The 14,213-nt window shown below is 36.7% G+C and overlaps 1 protein-coding gene across 4 annotated transcripts in view; it reads left to right on the forward strand.

Moving 5' to 3' along the window:
* pacsin3 (protein kinase C and casein kinase substrate in neurons 3) overlaps positions 1-14,213 on the forward strand; it is a 53,215-nt gene that overhangs the window by 34,811 nt on the left and 4,191 nt on the right. For all 4 annotated transcript variants that reach the window (XM_041790220.1, XM_041790212.1, XM_041790238.1 and 1 more), the window contains 3 exons: positions 1,125-1,245; positions 7,471-7,604; positions 10,213-10,388. In XM_041790220.1, coding sequence (XP_041646154.1) covers positions 1,125-1,245; positions 7,471-7,604; positions 10,213-10,388 — 431 coding nt within the window. The remainder of the gene's footprint in view (positions 1-1,124; positions 1,246-7,470; positions 7,605-10,212; positions 10,389-14,213) is intronic.

Consider the following 14,213-nt stretch of genomic DNA (forward strand, 5'->3'; position numbering starts at 1 on the left):
GACATTCATTAGAAGTGTCTCATTAGAAGCTTTCAGAGCCTTAAAGCCTGGGTTCAGATATGTAGTGGCAATTTACTTTTGTCAGTTAACTAGCAAACACAAAACTAAAACTGAACCTCATGGTACACAGATAGTGGATCTGACGCAGAATCAAAAATGTCAGTGACCAAGCACAAATATAGTTTCTTTTGTTTGTTCAGCAAGGTTTTCTTTGTTGCCACCAGCACTTATCTGACGTAATATCCTGTATTTTTCCATATGGCAGTATACAGTATATTGCAGGAAACAAAGATATCTCAAAGCATGTTTTCTTATTAGGATCTAGCCCTACTGTCCACAATTAGCACAGCACCAAACAGCAGATAAATAAATCTGAACACCAGCTGGTCAACATTATGGAGCATTTCTTAGATTAAATATGAGATATTTCTCTCTGCGGAGTGAGAGTGAATTAATATTTGGCCTAAACTAATCAGCTGGACTCAAACATGACCTCAAAGTTATGGGCGTGTTGGTCAGTGTGAGCCAGATGTGGACATGACAATTTCATAGAAATTACCAATAATAACCTTGATTTAAGGAGATAATATATCAGTGTTATGTTCACCGCTTGTTCTGCTGCCCTGAATGACTAAAACTACATGAATCAGTGACTGCAGATTAAAAAACATGACACAGCAGCCACGTTGATGAGATAAGCCAAAGCTGACCTGATATTTGTTCTCTTACACCGGTGGCTCTCTGATGTTTATTTTTAGAAACATTAACAGATATTCTGTTTATAAACCTACAGTATGATTTTTTTGTTGTTGTACTTTTGCAGAGACATGTAAACATGTTGATACATTTGAATTATATCATAAATATCATATTTTATCCAATAGTTGCTTATCTAACATTCAGCTATTGCAGAGCACATGTTTTAGTATAATTTGCTTTTATCCATTTTGGTGTCTGCCATTTAATACAGAAAATATCTTCTCTAAAAGAGCTAGCTGATTTTGCTGTCAAGAGTTACTTTTTTTGTTTGATTGTGAGTGCACCAACCTTTGTAACAACACAGGATAACAGAATGATGAGAAGGATGATGCAGATGTGATGATGACCCTCGTTTTCTCTAATAGGTTCAAAACTCTGTACCGGGACCTGGGTCAGACTATCCAAGTAGCCAATGATGCCGAAGATCTCCGATGGTGGAGGAACACCCATGGACCAGGCATGAGCATGAACTGGCCACAGTTTGAGGTGACAGACTCACAAACACAAATTGACAATGATAGCTCTGCTCAGACTTTGGTATTATTACTATAAGGTCACTCATTCATGATTTTCTGCAGACACTGATGAAAATAAGAGTGCTGAGGAGGACTGCTGTAGTTATTCAGTGTTTGTATCAGACTGAATCTTAAACAGGCAGCCAGTGAAAGACTTGTTGTGTGGCTGAGAGCTCTGAGTGGGGTCAGGAATGTCTGAACACACACAAACACACAGTCACATACATATGTGGCTGTGTGTGGAAATCTACTGATCTCCCCTCAGCTCTGCAGACCCTGCCACTGAGGATAAACTAATATTTACAGATATGAAAAAACCCACGAAACATTAAAGCTTCTTTATGGAATTAAAGGTACAATACGCAGAGGTTTTACACCGAAGTATTCAAAGTAGGATGGTCAAGATTAATCACATTAGTTGTTATTGATTAAGGTCCACAATTAACACACATTTTAAAACCATGATAAATCTCTTGCTTTACTGTCCCTTTCTACACACTTAGGTTAGGCCATGTCAGCATCTCCCTGCAGCCACAGAAATGTAAAAATAAGTCCACAACTAGGATTGGGCTTTATGGTTTTTTTTTGTTTTGTTTTGTTTTTTTTGTTTTTTTGTTTTTTTTTGTACATGATCAAACCTTCCCCAAATTTTACCTGGGTATATGGCACGCATGCTTCTGCAGGCATTTAATTGATACCCACTCTTCTGCAGGCATTTAATTTCACCCTATTTCAAACAGGATGGAAGTGATTTATAGTTGAAGAATGGATTTACACTTAACAAATAACAGAGTTATATTAGGACAGAGGAGCAAACAAAGTTTCTCTCATTTTCCACTCCATCTATGGCACATACGTGCACTCTTTTCCTCCACCTTTCCTCCCCCCCTCCCAGAGGTACCGTATTTCGGACTATAAGTCGCTCCGGAGTATAAGTCTAATCAGTCAAAAAATGCGTCATGAAGAGGAAAAAAACATATAGAAGTCGCACTGGACTATAAGTCGCATTTATTTAGAAATTGACGCGCTGTTGTCCGTGCTCTGATAGAGAGGCAGTAACACCAAGAGGGCCTGCCTGCAAAGTCATTTATATTCATCTCCTTGGCAACTACCTGGGCATAGAGATGTAACTGCACCGTTGACAAGCCTCTCCCAGCAGCACGATGTTCAAGCACCCATCTGTGGACTCGTTCCTCCAGCTCTGGCCATCTTGCTTTCAGCCCGCGATTAGCTTTCTTTGTTTTCTTCATTGCAGTAAGAGATAGGCTAACCTCTGCTTTTCGCCAGTCCCTCACAAGTTTTTCACTCACTCCAAACTTTCTTTCTGCTGCTCGATTACTGTTTTCGTTGATTTTTTCAGTGGTACAGGAGCAGCATATAGTTGTCACAAGCCTAGAGCTCCCTCTCGCGGCTGTAGACAGTAATGTTTACTCCTTGTGCATGTCAGTCAGTATGAATTAACATTTAAAAACATGTTAAATTATATATATTTTGATATATAAGTCACAGGACCAACCAAACTGTGAAAAGAAGTGTGACTTATAGTTCGGAAAATACGGTAATATGAGAAATAATAATAAACTATTATCATATAGGATCTGGGAATTTAAAGTAATGTTCAGTGTGCTTTTAAACAGATACAAATCGGATATTGATTTCTGCGTTGTGCTTCAATGACAAGTTCAGTCCAGCAGCAAGAAGTCAGAGACCATTTCAGAGCCTGAAATAATCAATGGGCACCAATAAACTATTTTGCTACATTCCTCTTAAGCAGGGATAAAGATGAGTTTAAACATTTTTAATTTTGATGGTTTTAATTTTGCCTGGCTTTGCAGGACGCAGCCAGTGTGGTTATTCATAAACTTTTCTTAACATTTCTCATCACTAATGCACAACCAAACAGAAGAATTAAAGCGTTTTCAAACTCACATTGCCATGGGTCGCATTACAACAAGAGGTGCACATTTAAGAGTTTGACTTTAGAGAAGACCAGAGCGCAGTGCCATGCCATCATCTCTTTTAAAGTATCTTCACACCCAGACAGTGTGTCTGTGGACAAGTCAAAAGTCATCGGAACATTGTGTATTCTAAAATGTACTTTTAACTCTCCCTGTATTTCCTTTGAGGTCCATATCAAGTTCCCTTTTCTGTGGTTAAGTTCACACTAAAATCTTTGATCTGCCTGAAGTTCCTCAGTTTATTTCAAAAAGCAGATCTGTATCCATACAGGATGTCAACGGCCCTAAGTTTAAGACCGAATAATAACCCCCCACATAAAAAAATCCAACATTATTTGCAGTCCCCTCGTCCTATCCTCTTATTTCTTTGCATTTGAAAAAATAATTAGGCTGTTTATTTGGATGAGAGTACAGTTCTTCCTTAAACCAAGCTCTGTGAATCCAACTGAACAATGATATAACAGACTGTGATCAGTTACACACAGGAATGTCCACGCCCTCTTCTCTCTCTGTTTCTGATATTCACAATGAAGGAGCTGTTGTTTTGTCTCATTTTCTGTCTCTGAAAAGAACTTCAGACTCAATTGTCAACTCATAATAGAGATACAATCATCTGGATTCCTGCCTTCCTCCCCTGCTCCTCTTTATTTTCAGCAGCTGCAGACAAACGGTGTGTGTATGTGACTGCATTTGTGTGTGCATCATTCCATACTTGGATCCTCAGATTTCAGATTTTACAGAGAAGTCACCACTTAATACTTAAAAAACTCAGGAAGTGGATCACAGAAAGTTTGCTTCAAGATTTAGTTTGTCAGCTCTCTGCATCAAATACATAATCAGACTTCAGATGACTAAAGGGGTGTTCACACAGAACATGCAGGAGCTCGTTCAGATTCTGAAGCTTTAACAAATTCTGTCAGAGCTTTTCAGTTCAGAGCTGAAAATATTTCAGAGTGGTTTGACAAAAGTAAAGGAAGATAGAACCCAAACTTCTATGGGCACTGAGAGGTTGAACTTGCTCAAACTGTAAGTGTTGATATCTCAGGGGTAAATATTACAGAGCTGATTTTAACTCTATTCCTTGTGAGATGGTCTTCAGTGTTGGAGTTATTTGACAGTGTTGATCCACCAGTTTTAGTTCAACTGTGTAAAGTGTCAGTTGGTCTAAGCTCCACTTTGGGGTGTGTGTGGACGAAGTTCCCCCCATCATGCCCTGGGGCAGAACATTTAGATGTATTTAGATGTGTTTGTTTTTGGATGTTACCTGTTGTACAGTGATCCCTGCTGGGGTTCATTTGGTCATGTTTTTTGGTGGATTTCTATTGTTTTTGATAATCGACAAATTTGCAACATGAATGAAGTTATTCACCGAGTTAGATTTTGAATTAAGGAGCTCCTAAAAGACACATAGTATTGTTCAGTAGTATGCATTGTCTTGCTATGAGGTTGAATTTCTTCCTTGTTCTTACCAGGAGACTCACCTTGCCACAGAGTTTTAAGACTTACTGCAGCTCTGTCATATTGTAAAAAAATGTAGTTTAACTATAAATAGTGTTGACCAATATAGACACTTAAAAGTGCAAAATTTACCTCTTCATGAGTTTGTTTAACACTGTCAAATTTGCTGTGTATGTGACTTGAAAGAGGTGTGAATTTACCTGAACAACCGGGTTGGAGATATGTTCTCTTGTTGTTCTTGCCAATAAGGTAAGATCTTGTTTTTAAGATTGGTACAAATAACACAACCACAACAACGCTGACAACCCTTCTTATTAAATCATCCCTGTACTTGACCATCACTGTATTTTCACTGTTTAGCGACCAGACACCTCACCATCAGCAGTATTTTAAATTCCGCCATTTTGCCCAAATCCCTAACACATTATTATGAAGAATTATAAAGTAGAAATGGAGAAAATGAAAAAACTCACCCTAAATCACCAAGTACATATTTAATATTTGCTGTTCAACACGAGGAATGGCAGGCCAATTCAAAGCTATTTAACTCAATAATAAGCTTCATTTTTAAGCCTTCTGCAGGAAATGCCTTGTTATGTAAGAGAGACGTTTTGCCATATCATGCTTGTCTTAAGCCTGTTAGCATGCACATCGACCCTCACGTCAGCTGTCTAATCTTTTCCTTCAGGAATCTACAAGCTGATTTGAAAAACGTGTTTCTCAAGGAATCTTATGTTCTTCTGTACCTTTCTTTACTCTTTAAGTTATTTCCATAAACTTGGTAGTTACACTCCAAATTAATATGTAGGAATTTAATGTGCTAAAGTTTTAACAGTTGTCACAAACTCTGCAAAATTAATGGAAGAATCCTGATTTTAGTGATGTTTATGTCTTCATACTTCTTCAGAGCAAATGTGTAAATCCTCCCTTTAACATGAATCTGTCTTAGCTTTCCAAGTTTTTTCAGCAGTTTAAAAACAAGAGAGAGAGAATGGGATACTTAGTGTTGGCAGAAAAAATCTCCTCTGTCCTCTGAGGAACTTCCTGGAGTTCCCACAGTTCTGCTTACACACAGAGAGCCATTGTGCTAAACCAAGGTCAGACTACACAATCTTTTTGTCTGTTACGATGGTCACCGTGTCAGATTAGACGATCACTGATCCATGAATTTGTGCGATGACTTGGCAAACAGATGTGAAACACCAGTCGGCACGATTGGCGTGATGATATTGTAAAGAAGGGGTGGAGTGGATTACGCTCTTGGCCCTTGAAACAGACTTACAAAGGGTAGTGATGAAATCTTCCCCTGCAAAATGGAACAAGCCCTCAAGTTCCTGAACCCGTCATCAGTAGTCATTCATGGCTTTTATGTGAACAACAAGTCTAGAAGTTTCTACAGCAAGCAGTTCTTAAAATACTTGTCTAAAACCAAAAAGATCAAAATGCATTCAAATAACACTAAGCTATGATAAAGGAGTATTGCCCTCATTTAAGAAGAAACTACTGACATTTGAGGAATTCTCGGGCAGCCATCCAGCCAGTGATTCCCAAGTTATTCTGAGAGATTTCCCATAACATTTGCTTCTGGAAAAATCTCTATTCGTAGGACCATTTAGCCACAGAACTTTACCCGACCAAATTTCAACAAGAATCATGAAACTCTGCTCCCAGACGTGATAGTGCAAAAAGTATGGGTAGAGATAAGGGGTAGGGACAAGAGGTGAATTGGGATTAAGCCTATAATTTCTGGATTCAGATTCAGACATGCTTAACATATGTGGCCTGACCTTTTCTTTATACACACACAAACTTATGAAGACTGTCGACTGTAAGCATTTATGTTTTCAGCCTAATTTGCAATGCAACAACATTGTGATGTTGAGTTACATAGTAATTTAGATATTTACATTTAAAATGAACAATTCAGACGTTAGGAGAGGCAAAATGTTCTCTGTCATCTTTATTAAAAAGAAGCTTGTTTCTGGGTTAAATCCCCTACCTGTGAGGATGTTTTGCTTTAACACATCTCCTGTAGCACTAAGGGTTTTAGTTTGAGACTGTAAATACCACTGACTGAATCCCCAGCCACCATTTTCTGTTAACAGGACCCTGTTATTATGTCCAGACTGTGCTCCTGTGTTAATGTTTGTCAGGGAGGGACCTGATCCAACTCCATTGATTATCCACCACAAGGAGAGAGAGCGATTATTGACTCAACTATGAGACATATCTTATTCTGTTAAACAGGAATTTAAGTTAAAACCTGGTGTGTGATATTTAAGAGTGCAGTTCAGTTTGTTGTCTGAGGTTTTTATTTATGATTTTCAGTACCAAACCTGTGGTATTGGTTGCTTTCTAAATTAGAAAAGCTGAAGTTTAGCATAGTATTATGCATAAATAAAAGGCCATAGGTAAAAGAAAGAACTTTGAGTGCTGTTTCCTGCTGAGCTGTTTTTACAGTCTAATATTCATCACAATCAGCCATTTTCAAGTCTACTTTTTTAATATAGAAGATTTAAAATAACAACAGGCCAGGTAGGTTTGAGTGTTTTTTTTTCCCCTTAGTAAAACCATCATTTGAAAGTGGCATTTCATTTTTACTCGTGTTATCTTTGTTTGATATTATTTTTTTTAATAAACTAAAACATTTAAGTCTGAAAAATATGTAATAACAATAAGAAATCAGGAAAGAGGAAAAGCACTATATGTACTATAAACCTTAGAACATTATCTTGTTTTTAATTGAAGAAATTAAACTTAAATCTGTATTTGTCGTGCAGGAGTGGTCTCCAGAGGCGAGTCGCTCCATCAGCAGGAAGGAGCGAGTTGGAGACTCTGAGGACAATGTGGTCACCCTCACCAACATCGTCTCTTCAGGTGGAGGTGATGCCCCGCCCAGTCCCATCACGGGAAGGTAAGAGAACACCGTAACGTCTCCTTTAAACTAGTTACAAAAATGCTCACCAAAATTATTTCTCATTGAAAGACCAGATCCTTGTCTACTTTTGGTGTAAATAAAGAGTTGCATCACCTCAAAGACATACATTTTCCACTTCATGATAATTAACATGTCTTAAATGTGTGTTTATGCATGCACTTCTGTGTGTCTCTGACTTGTAAAGAGGCTCCATGTAGTTTGTTCCCTTGTAGTCACCCTGAGGAGTTAACATCCTGTACACAACACACTGTAATTAGAAGCTTGAAAGCTGTGTGCGCATGTGTTACAGCAGATTAAACTGAAACTAAAACTGCACCATGAAGTTTCCTAAAAAGCTGCAGACATTTGGCAGAAAGTCACTTGCTCTAGTTCTTTATCTAATCCCCTCTGCTTAAAACCCTTCTTTCTACTGCAGCAAATCTTTCCAGAAGTCTTCAACAGCCCATATATCAAACTTTTGATATGAAGAGAGGACCTCGGGGTTCAAGATAAATATTTGCATTCATAAGACAGAAGTAGTTTCATAGCAGCTGCAATACAGAAAAGAAAAAGGATAAAATATTTCTGAACAGATATCCACAATCTCAAAATACTACCCAAACTTGAACACACAGCAGCCAAAAGAAAAACTACACATTTATTACACTTCTCAACCCTCTCATCCACCTTTATATATCTCTCCTCTGTGCCAGAAGTCTTTAAAGTTTACTAATGGATGTTTTTTTTTCATTATTCAAAGCTTACACCCCTTGAATTATGCAACTTAATATGTTAATGCTTAAGCAGGCTTACCTGAAAATAGAATTATTGCAATGATAAAATGAGCTGGGAAAATCCAAGGCATTAACTTCAAAATTTTCTTAAAATAGCCACACAGCCACAGGTACGTCAGAAAGCTTTCTAGGTACAAAGAGTTTCTTCTTGTTAAGAAATTCTTGTAAAGAAGCTAATAAGAAAGCGCATAACTTTGAATATTAAAAAATAACTTTCAAGGCAAAAATCAGCAAAGTTTGAAAAATTTGGCCACATGAGAAAAACTGAGCAACATTCAGAAACACTTAGTGTATATTTAACCATCTTTTTGCAAAATGGATTTACAGTTTTATAAGATTCTGCTTGAAAGATGCTCCCTGGGTTAGTCAAGCAGCATGCTTTGACTTTCTAGGGAGAGCATAGCTAGAAACCCTCACATGGATTTACATTTATGACAATACGTACTTAATTCAATCAAATTAGTTCAAAATCAATTTATCCAAAGTAACATGAATCTGAAAATGAGGGTGCAATAAGATTTATGCTATAAACGAAGAGGCTGGGGTGGAGGAGGTTAAGCTCTGCCAGCAGCAGTGTGGTGCATCAGCATTAATGCAAGTGGGGATTAGTGGGAAGTACGCCATATTTAAATACACCGCTGTGCTGGAAAAGCTGTGATTGGCTGTGGGAGCTCAGAGGCAATAATTAGCATCAGCTGACTGTCAGCTGATCACAGCTGGGCATATTACTACTGTGTTCTGCATGAACTCCTGCTAAGCTTGATATCATGGCATCATTTAATCATGATTATCTTGTTTCCATGATTGTGGGACACCAAAATAGTGATGGAAATTGAAACTTAATTAATTGCACATCACTACCTGCTATCTGCCCTAGTTTTATAAAATGTCAAATATATAGGGCTAGAAAACATCAAATAATGTAATGTAAATAAATATTTCTAGCTATGAATTAAAAGCCTTTTGTGTTTTTTAAACCATGTTAAGTGTCTGGACTTGGATTGTTCCTACCTACATTTTTTGGTTCTTCTAGCCCCCCACTTTTTGGTTTCAATTTCAGGGTGATGGATGGATGGATGGATGGATGGATGGATGGATGGATGGATGGATGGATGGATTTTATTGTCTGTCTGATGAAGTGACAGAAATTCTTCTTTGACAAGGCTCAAACAACACATAGGAACACACATTTGAAATCACATTTAAAAACACACCTTTTGTTGTGAAAATTCAGACACTCAGAAGTAAAAAGAAAAGACTGAAAGTTCCAGGTGCCCATTTTGACTTTCTGTTAAGCTAATCTTAGACATGTTTCCCTCCAGAAGCTCACTGTTGACTAATAAACTAACATAGCAGCCTGCTCCTCACAGCATGAATTCCACCACTTAGACATTTTAACACACTCCTTTTTCCACTTGATATCCATGAACATGCCGGCTATGGTTGCCTGGAGATGTGTGAAGCAAATAGAGGTCATGTCTTAGTTTATTTACTCCTCGGAGGGTTAATATTACGTTTATGGGTTTTCATGAGAAGTGAAGTAACTCAGAGAGAAACTTGTAAGAGAAAATGATAAAATCAGACTGCAGTTGCATACTGCTGAGGAAATATGTGATTTTTGCTGCATGTTTCTTTACATTTAATTAAGTTTTGTGCTTTTAAAGGAGAAAATCTAGAATATTAAGCACAGGGTTCAAAGTACGGACAGCTTTATTTATTAGGATGTTAATGTAGATTTCAGGGATGATCATTTATACCAGACATTTTTTTTCTTTTTTACTCAGTTTTAATGTGTCCTCTCATCTCTCCAGGGTTAAAGATTACTCATCGGACTGGTCAGACGAGGAGACTCCTAAGAAGGTGTTGGCGGTGAACGGCGTGGGGGAGGCTGGGGACGAGGAGGAAGAGGATCAGGTAGAGGGGGTGCGAGTCCGAGCGCTCTATGATTACACGGGCCAGGAGGCCGATGAGCTCAGCTTTAAAGCAGGTATTAACACTTACTAATGCTTACAGAGGGGAGGCATCACAGGGAGGAGGAGTGTTTTGTTTTGATTAATTGGCTTTAGTTTTAACACAAGCTGTTATCTTATATCATTTACAAAACATAGAATTAGCAGCAAATTATACTGAAAATATCAACAGTAAAACAACTCAGTTCATGCTGCTGAGCTGTATTTATCAGAATTACCTATATATATCAGTGCATTTATCCCCTATTTCAAACAGGGCTGGGCAATATAATTGAGTTTTAGGATAAATTGCAATGTTTCCAAACAAGATACAGGGCAGGTCATAGAGTGTAATGGTTCACAGAGATTACAGATCAGTTCATACCCTAGTTTTGGTGTCACGGTTCAGTACAGGCTTGGTTCCAAATGATGTATTTTAATTAAAATTGCACAATATTAGGTGTGCAGGACTTCTTTTTTGCTGAAACCAGTTTCAGTATGGTTTGATTTTCCATAACCATCCAGCTAAAAAGTATCAAACTGATTTTTGGAAGGTGTTGCTCAACCCTTACTTGAGCCAAATATTCACAATTTAAACAGATTTGACAAAACTATAAATTGCAGTACAACTTAAAACCAGTAGAGGGTGCTCTTTGCTTTGCTCTTGTTTGATGTCAGTAGCTGAAGTAGAGAGACATACAGACTAGATCTGCACCATAAATCTAATCATAATCCCAGTCGTGATTTCAGGCTGCACAATTACATAATACAGAAAAGGCTGCAATATTTTTTTCATTAAGTGGTTATTGAAAGATTTACAAAAATGCCTGCTGAAAGATCTTTAAGTCTATAATAGTGCAGCACTTTGTAGAAGTATCGTTAATTCCAAAAAAGGGAAAAACTTTGTTTTTAAAATATTAAGTTGATAACTTGATAACCACGCAGGTAGACTCATAATGCTTTTTAGAATGCTTCTTGTGTCCTAAAGCATCGGGATATTCAGTATTTTAAGTGTCAGAAAACTAAGATTAAAGAATCAGAATTATTTAGAACTTATCTTCACTATCATGTTTTATAAAATAAAGAAAATCTTAAATAATCATAGAAGTATGGTCCAATGACCTGAGTGTAATCAAAGCATCTATAAGTATCTCTAATTGTAAATGTACTCTGTTTAGTTCTTTTCACTGCCTCAAATTTTAAAAAACGTGATATTTTTATTTCAATTTCCCCTGTGATGCCTCCTCCTTTGTTTACACATTGACACTCTCATGTTGAACAGTTTCACACATGAGCACTGATAATGAGATGAGATGGACTGTAATGAAGTGTGGACCTCACGAGACACACTTATTACATTTCTAATAAGTCTGCATGTCAGTCAACACAGGGATAACTGACCCTTTGACAAGCCCTGCCCTTCAGGTTGGACTAAATTTCTTGTCACTGGGTTTCTTCCCATTTTCACTCTGACAAACTTTTACTGATAATAATTGATTTGAATATTTTTATGAATGTGTTCTAAAAGATTAACAGATTTAGGGTAAGCTTCATGGAGTTGCACTAAAAAGAATTTACTCAGGGGAGAGTTTGTCTAACAAGAAGTAGTCCAGTTACGGGGGCTCTCTTATTGGTGGGTCAACAGATCAGAGAACCAACAAAGGGTCATTTAAGCTGTTTATGAAAGTTGATGAATCCATCAGAATCACAGAAACATCTATGCTTTTGTTACACTACTAAATTAATCACAATTAATCTCAATTAGACCACCTGTCATATTTGTCTCAGAGACCATCCAGCATCATGAAGTGCTTTAATGCGGATTCTTTCATTTTCAGTGAGCTCTCCACGTTTTACCATTTTGAACAGGAATGAGGAATTTCAAACTGAATTCACCTTTGTATACCCAAATTTGAGCCGGTTCAATGGGCTTCTCTGAGAAGTCAGAAATTAATCAAGCATAACATTCAACCACTAAAACGAAGTTTTCTGTTCAGGAATGCAAGTAAATAACTATATTTGACAGATTAATCAAGAAATAATAATGTGCTTTACTATTTTTTCAGTTTTTTTGTAAATCAGTAAATTATAAAATTCATGTATAACAATACTAAATATATTTTAGCATTAAGAATATCATTTGGGTTTAAGAGCTTCTACTGGTGTAGTAACCATTGCAGAAACATAAAAAATGATTTTGGTAATTACCAATGCTGTTAATTTAGGGCAGCTGTGGCAAAAATCTTACTTTGGTTAGGGTTAGGGTGGTCTAATAAATTTGTTATTTAAAAAAACTGATTCCCTGAAATTTCCAAGACATTACAAAAAATATCAGTCAAAATTCTTGAACATTTTCCCATAAAGATCCTATAAAAATACCACAAATATCCTTGAATAATCCACAAATGTCTCAATTAAACTTTCTGAAAAAGCCTAAAAAATTCCATGTAAATCCTAGAGATTATCAAGCGAATTCCTTCCAAAATTTCATCGATAGTTTGCAAACAAATTCCCCTTAGACCTTGACAAATACCCTCAAATTGATGTTAAAATTTTGTAAATCTTCAAAGGGAATTCTTCCCAAAGTTTCCAATCAAATTCCAAAAAACTTACATATAGATTTCCCAGATTCCCATTAAAGTACCTAAAATACACAAAAACAGAGTCCCCCTAAAACTTCTGGTCAAACACTCTAAAATATACAAACATATCCCTAATTTTTCCTCAAAATTTCAAAGCATATTCCGCCAGTATTCCCAGCATTTTACTTAAACTTCTATGGAAATTTGGGACAATTTCTCAGGAACTCAGGAGGTTAAAGTTAGAAGTGTAAGAGAAGCTGTCAGTAGTTTACTAATGCAGTGTCTGATTCTGCCCCCATGAACACTGACAGAAAATCATCTGTCATCTTTCTTTTTTTATCTGCAGTGATATTTAACTGCTGTTTTCTGTGACTTAAACTGGATCATTTATTACAAACATTTCAAATATTAGATATCTTTTTACTGTAGGATGTGTGCAGCTGTGACTGATGATAAATGTGATCAGCTTGATGAAATCATCTGTATCTGCTGATAATGGAGCTGAGCAGCAAAACAACACTGAAAAATAACAAGAAGGAGCATAAGGGCATATTTTCATTGTAATAGTTATGCTGATTATTCCAAACAGCCAACCATCTTTAGCAGCTGCTGCTGATGGGTGAAGAACAGCATTTTGGGTTTCACTTCACATCGAATAAACATGAGTGCTTTTATTTTGGTTTGATCACTCTACTTTCCATTTGTTGTTGAAATGGAAAAGCTTGGCTTTATTAAACACTAATCTAATCTCACTGAGTCCTGATATTCTTACGGGACATAAAACCTTATTTGTTTGGTTTTATTTCCTTGATCAGATGGATGGTTTCACATCCATTAGAATATCAAGAGCTTTTATCGTTTCATCTTGACTTGATCAAGTATCAGAATAATCAGGTATGTGTGTCATTCAGTCTGTCAGGTAAGTAAAAGTGGTTAAAAAAGAGCTTTTTGTACAGCACAGATGATATGAAGAGCTTTAATGGCAAACACACACATGGCAGAAATAAAATATTTGGAGAATTCAGGTCTTCATTGTAACTTAATAATAGATGAATAGCTGTCATAATTTTTTTTTGTTTTTGGCACTTACATTTTTATTCAAATCCTTATTTAAATATCTGTCTAATCTCAAATACATACAGCCCTCTTGTGACGAGTGCATGTATTGTATGTACTTTATTATTTCATAGTATGTATGTGTGAAAATATGTAGTGGAAAAAACTTTTAAAAAATCAGGTTTGTCCTATAACCTTTTCTCAGTCTAAATGTGTTTTATGTGC

This window comes from Cheilinus undulatus, linkage group 1 (assembly GCF_018320785.1).
Source record: "Cheilinus undulatus linkage group 1, ASM1832078v1, whole genome shotgun sequence".
In the NCBI taxonomy this organism is placed as follows: domain Eukaryota; kingdom Metazoa; phylum Chordata; class Actinopteri; order Labriformes; family Labridae; genus Cheilinus; species Cheilinus undulatus.